The sequence below is a fragment of the Pyxicephalus adspersus genome, chromosome 7, assembly GCF_032062135.1.
Source record: "Pyxicephalus adspersus chromosome 7, UCB_Pads_2.0, whole genome shotgun sequence".
In the NCBI taxonomy this organism is placed as follows: domain Eukaryota; kingdom Metazoa; phylum Chordata; class Amphibia; order Anura; family Pyxicephalidae; genus Pyxicephalus; species Pyxicephalus adspersus.
The window spans coordinates 63,711,850-63,718,448 of NC_092864.1; the positions used below are offsets into that span (position 1 = coordinate 63,711,850).

General features: G+C 37.1%; 1 protein-coding gene across 1 annotated transcript in view; it reads right to left on the bottom strand.

Moving 5' to 3' along the window:
• Nucleotides 1-6,599, bottom strand: part of KIAA2012 (KIAA2012 ortholog) — a 64,952-nt gene that overhangs the window by 40,425 nt on the left and 17,928 nt on the right. The window contains exons 8-9 of the mRNA XM_072419137.1: nucleotides 5,115-5,309; nucleotides 458-595 (exon numbers count right to left, since the gene is read on the bottom strand). Coding sequence (XP_072275238.1) covers nucleotides 458-595; nucleotides 5,115-5,309 — 333 coding nt within the window. The remainder of the gene's footprint in view (nucleotides 1-457; nucleotides 596-5,114; nucleotides 5,310-6,599) is intronic.

Sequence of the window (6,599 nt, forward strand, 5' to 3'; positions counted from 1 at the left end):
GGTTTGGTAGTAGAAGGCAGTTATGACAATGGTGTTTATAAGGGATGGGCTAGAAGGTCCGAGCTCCCCGGGTCATGTCCCACAGGGCCCTGATCTGAATACTTTTACTGAAGGGGGATTACTTTTAGAGATGTGAGCAACAAGAACTGTGTCTGGTTCAACAACAGCAAAATTCCTGTAAAAAAATATTTGCAGTATACCAAATAACTTTTTTTATTAATTGTTAAATATATTTTGTGATCTTTGCTATTGTTTTCAGTTTTGGTTGATTTTTTAAACCCAGGTAGATAATTGTAACTATTAGGACAAGCAGAAGCAGTGTAGACAACCACTTACATGCAAATTTTAGAGATGTCCTGGTGCCTGGCCGTCTGCCTGTGCTGCTTAGAGCCTAACATGATTAAGTAATAAGTCATTTACCAAAATTGAAGATTACATTCTTTAAGCAAAGGATTACCTTCTTCTTCTTCCTCGGCAATGAAGTCAAATCGAATAGGAATATCTGTATCTCGAGCTGCCCCCATAAGGGAGAGACAGACAATTTCTCCATTAGGACTCATTATTAGACTGCCCACAGAACCACCTTTACAGCACTCTAAAGAAAAGAATAAAATGGAATTATATCACAATATTGCCACATATAAATAAAACAAATCATAATTGATGTAGGCTTTATCATATAAATACCAGCAACATTTTTTTATTTTCTTTTTAATTTTGTTGTAATATGTTTGTTCCAAGTGCATTTTTTAGAGATTGTAAATCCTACAAATAAATCAGCACCACATATATTTGCATACATATATATATATATATATATATATATATATTTCAGTTTATTTTATATAGTGCTTTTTGAATGGTGTAGTGAGATGATGTAACAGTTTCCAAGCTTTTGGCTTGTGTCTACTTAATACAGACTAGACATGTCAAAACCAAATGAATCGGTGGTCAAAAATGAGTGACACATATCTTTAAAAAAATTCTACTTTTTGAGGGTTGGACCTATTTTATTTAAGAATTTTTTTTATAGGATATTCCTAATTAGGAGCAGAGTAAAAACTGCAATTTACATCCTGAAGTATTGTTAAGCTGCATACATACATGCAATTATAGTCGTTGGAAAGGATCATTCACAATCCTTTCCAAAGACTAAGGAATGCTCGATGCATGAACGAGCTCTGTATATACAGCGCCATTCTGCTCTATGGAGAGGGGAGGGGGAGAACAACGGAGCGGCACCCCCTTCCCGTGCATTAGGATCGTTCATTGTTCGTCGTCCATCGTCCGTGGACCTGCCAGGATCAGGCGCCGTACAGGGGCTGTACACATGCCAGATTCTGGTCCGATATCGGCCCTGAGCCGATTATCGGGCGTGAACCATTCGATGTGTATATGTATCTTTAAGTACTGAATAGCCAAATTATAAATATAAGTGTCAACAGAAACCAGTTCTTTTCCTGTGTATTACATACTTTCTGACCCCCTCACCATTTCCGATTTGGTAATTGGTGAGGGGTAATTGGTAATTCTGATGGGTAATTTTGACCCCTACATTCTGTATTGCTCTTTGTATTTCTGACCCCTGCATTCTGAGTGCTAAATCTTGCTGTGTTTTTCATATTTCTTAGTCCTAACCCCTAAGTGGTTTTTCTATTGCATACTCCTGACCCCTGCATTCTGTGGATTATATACTTCTGCAGTAGATACATTGGGCTGATTTATTAAAGCTCTCCAAGTCTGGAGCGTTTACATCTGTGAAGCTGGGGGATCCAGCAATTATAGAACTGATTTCCTAAGTTATTTGCTATTTGTTAACAAATATTTTCATTCCTGGACCAGATCCATTCCAGGTTTGCTGGATTACCCAGCTTCAAGTATGTTGTACATTACATACTCCTGGCCCCTTTATTGTACAGTACATAATCCTTACAAAAGTTTCATTTTAAGGCAGACTTGAAAGTGTTATCTTTTTGTCTATACTCTGTGTGCAAAACATGATATGTAATGAAGGAGTCTAATTGAAAAAAATACTGTTTTGAGGTTTAAGCATCTCTTATATATATTTTGTGGGTACATAGGTTGTGATATATGTATGAGCATGTTCAGGTTTAACTTAACCATACCCTTTATGCCTCTGCAGCAAAATTTAACAACAATATGGCACATTTTTGCTCTGCTTAGGGTGGCCAATTAATTGCACAGTGCTAGAAATTCTCCTAAATATCCCTATCTCCCCTGAGATGTATAAAACAAACATATTTGTAGTCTAGCATTGGGAACAACCTTGGCTTCATTCATTTGTACAGTGGAACAGTGAGCGTAGACCCCAAGAAAGTATATTATTTTTCAAGATTATAGATTCTAATTTCATATAGCTCTCCAAGGGTGGTGAGGACACACTTTAATCAGTGAAGCTGGGCGATCCAGCAAACCTGGAATGGATTTCTTAAAAGTAATTTGCTATTTGTTAGCAAATGTTTTCAACCTTGGACCAGATTCATTCCAGGTTTGCTCGATCACCCAGCATTACTGATGAAAGTGTATCCTCTCCAGTCTTGAAGAGCTTTAATAAATCAGGGCCATAAAGGGAAAATTAAGAGCTCATCATGTTTTGCTTTACAGAGCGTTATGTTTTATTGCCCAATAATATTATATTTTTGTCATAACCAAGTTACTAACTTTTAAATACTTTAAATATTTGTACATTGCTTTCTGATATCTTCTGTATTCTATTTGCATGGTGCATTCCATAGTAGCTTGACATTGTGTCACCTTAGAGTCAGAGGGTCAGTCAGATAATCATTAATCTGCTCAAAGTGTGTTAATCCTTCTATTAATGTATCAGTCACATAAAGGTCAGGGGAATCTCCACCCTTATCACACTGAAAAAAGATAAGAGCAGAAGAATGTGGTAGCAGAATCCTCATGGCATTGTGAAAACCACTTTCTAAATTCATCATATCCCACCAAATATGTGTGTTTTGTGTAATATATTTGGATCAGTGGAGTCTGTAATCAGACATGGCATGCAGCGTGACACACCTGTGATAAATGTAATTAGGTAAATACAGAATGATTGTATTTCCACTAATGATGGTAAAAATAATATAGCCTATAGTAAAATCTGTTCTTTACCAACTTATATTAGAACATTGATGTGAGGATATGTTTTTTATTCTTGCAATGGTTTTCACCTGTCTTGTATCTGTTCTAGTTTGCAGTATGTATCAGTCTTGCATTTTGATAAAAGACCAAGGGCCTGATTTATTAATGCTCTCCAAGGCTAATATTAAACTATGTGCATGTTTTCAAGTAAAGGGTTAAAAAAAAAACATGGCTCCATGCCTCTACTGCAGGGGTATCAAACTCAATCACACAGAGGGCCGAAACTAAAAACTTAGACCAAGTCACGGGCCAAACTTGAAATTTATTGAAAAAACAAATAATCTCATCTCAAACAAATTGAAACAAATATTGAAAAAACAAATAATCTCAAACAAGAACACATGGGAAGAGCATGCAGTAATATGCAGTGGATTGATCTAAATTATCAACTGCATATTACTGCATGCTCTTCTCATGTGTTCTTGTTTCTTCTTATTGAGATTATTTGTTTGTCTTTGCCAGAGAATGCAATGTGAAACCAAATAAATTGCTGCATTTATTTGGTTTCACATTGCAATCGCTGGCACGGTAAAACAATTAATATAGCAATAGCTCTATGATAATTCCTGATAATAATAATCCTGATAATTCCTGATTATTGGATTTACCTGTCAGTATAAACTCTGCGGGGTCCACGCATAGGCTGCTGTTCAATAGACACGAGGGATGCCGCTACTACAATACCTGGCATCACTTGCGTCCATAAGGCAGAGAGGCCGCAGGTCTAGAGACGCGAGTGATGCTGGGCATTGTACTCGCATCTACAGAACAGCAGTTTACGGATTGCAGTGGCGGCGGTCCAGCTGCAATTCATATTAAGAATTCTTTTGGGGGCCAAAAAGAAGGACGTGCCGGGCCAGATTTGGCCTGTGGGATAGAGTTTGATACCCCTGCTCTACTGTGTACTGTGCCTAATGGTAAATCAAGCTCTGCCCATATTCTAAAGCTGGTCATGGTCTTCAAGGGCTGGTTGGATCTATGGGCATTGTAATCTGCAGCAACTGCATGATGCCATCATGTCAATATAGACCAAAATCCTTAAGGATTCTGTGAATCAGAAAAAAAAGGTTATCCTTTTGTGTGCTTCCAGTTTGAAATTGTCATCTATAATATATTTATGTGCTTCAATGACAGCAGCATGTCGCTGCTTGGAATATGCTTATTGATAGTGACCCCCAGTAAACTATACCTATTTAATGCACATTAGGTGGCCCTTTGTACTCTTCACCTCTTTTAGTGCGTTTGACAGAGTAAAGCTACGTACACACGTCTATTGGTTCTCGCCCGATTATCCGTGTGTACAGCGCCCGTAGTCCATCGTCCGAACGACCGCCCTGGCGGATCCACGGACGATGGATGACGAACAATCGTAATGCAAAGGAAGGGGGAGAGAACGCAGCAGGGTGCCGCTCCGTTGTTCTCCCCCTCCCCTCTCCATGGAGAGGAAAGGGTGATGTATGCACAACACTTGTTCATGCAATGTGCAGTCTTTTGTTGTTGGAAAGGATTGTTAAAGATCCTTTCCAACGACAATAATTGCACGTGTGTATGCGGCTTAACAATGCAGAAAATAAATTAGGCATCAGGCATTTTCACCCCATAATGGGAAGCTACCGAAAATTCAACACATAGCAGACACTGCAGATTTAAAGACTGAAAATTACTCTGAACACTTTAAAAGTGGTAAAGATAAAATTACTTCCCACAAAAAAAATGTAGTTATATTTGGTTGGAATTAGATGCATAACAGGTGGGTGCCTTTTGTTATACATGTTATCCCATAAACAGAGAAAAGTACAGCACATGATTTACATTCATTCATTAAGTCATACAAAATAGGCCCCTCTGGCCATTCCTGTTCCCACATCTGAATAATAAATGCAAATGCAACAATTCCTCTGTAATATTTATAGCACATTTTCTTCTATCAGGTATTAAGTTATTACCTTTAAGCTCTTCAGGTATTGATCCACGAATGATGCCCGTGGGTAGACTCTGACTTTTCGAGCCTAACGTGTTGCTGTTGCTGCCACCGGGTGCCTTTAAATTTGCCATACTGCTTTGGTGTCCAGGTCCCTTCTTCCTATTTATTGGGGGTAGTAGACTGACTGAAGGGGCATCTGACATTGGCAGTTCATCATCTTGGACAAAAAAACACAGAAAACTTTCTTATGACACATAATTATATAGGAATAAAAATACATAAAATTAACATCACATGCTAAGATTGGAGGTAACTGCATAGAGGAGATTATCTTGAAGGGGCATATAACAAAGGCTATTTGAATGGCTGGATGCATGAAACTATCCTAATGCTTATTCTGTTCTTATATTGTTACACTGGAACAGGATAGAGCTCAGGACTATTTAAATGGCTGGATGCATGAAATTATCCAAAGGCTCATACTAAGTATGTTACACTGGAACAGGATAGAGCTTGGCCAATGATCTATATTAACTTATTCAATAAAGAACTGACCCCTTGACCTATCTATCAAATTTAAGAACTAAATGTGGAAACAGAAGCTGATATGTTCCTGAGGAAGCGGACTATGTTCCGAGAATTGCGTTTAACTGCTATAAGCCTATTTGACACACCCACAGATTGATTATTGGAGTATGTAAATGTGCTTATATTTTTATTTGTTTAATAAACATTTGTATTTACAAAAGATACATATTGGATTGTGAATGAATATATGCCTGTAAAGTCCCAAGGTTATTGACCCTGTTATGTAAAAAAAATGTTTGTTAACTAAAATTGATACTAACTCCTATTCTTCCCTAATGGATCATTTTGGTCTCCTTTTCAATGAAACAGAACCACAATCAGAGTGGCTGCTTTTTCTTTTATTAAAACCTTTTAATCAACATACCAACCTGGCAACTTTTAACATTTTTTAGGTTTTCTTTTATTACACAGACACACATAAATGCATATTTATATAAAACAAGAAAAACTGGATCTATATAAATATGCAACTGGAAACCACTGGTTCTTTAGTGTGCATGTAAGCCCGCATATAATAATATCTATGTTTTAAGGAACTGTTGAGTGTTTATTTTATGTTTAATTAATACTTTAGCAAAGGGACTAATTATTGCCATTTACAGCACCTTGTCCTTCAACTTTGTTCTTTAAAGTGCCTTACTAAATAATTCCAAAAGTTGTTTTGCGTTGAATTTTCTTTGTATATACAAGTGGAATGTGAGCCCACATTAGTCCCATATGGAAAGGATCACTATACACTGATAAGGGTCTCACTAGGTGTATAGGATTTCACTTTTCTTGATTGGGGTATACTACCTTATCAGAGGGAACAAAAGGATATTTCTGCTGAAATTGCACTGATGTTTAATTTATACATGTAAAAATATATAAACTTTGTTTAAAATAGCTTATTGTATTGGAAATATTGTGGTCTCATGAT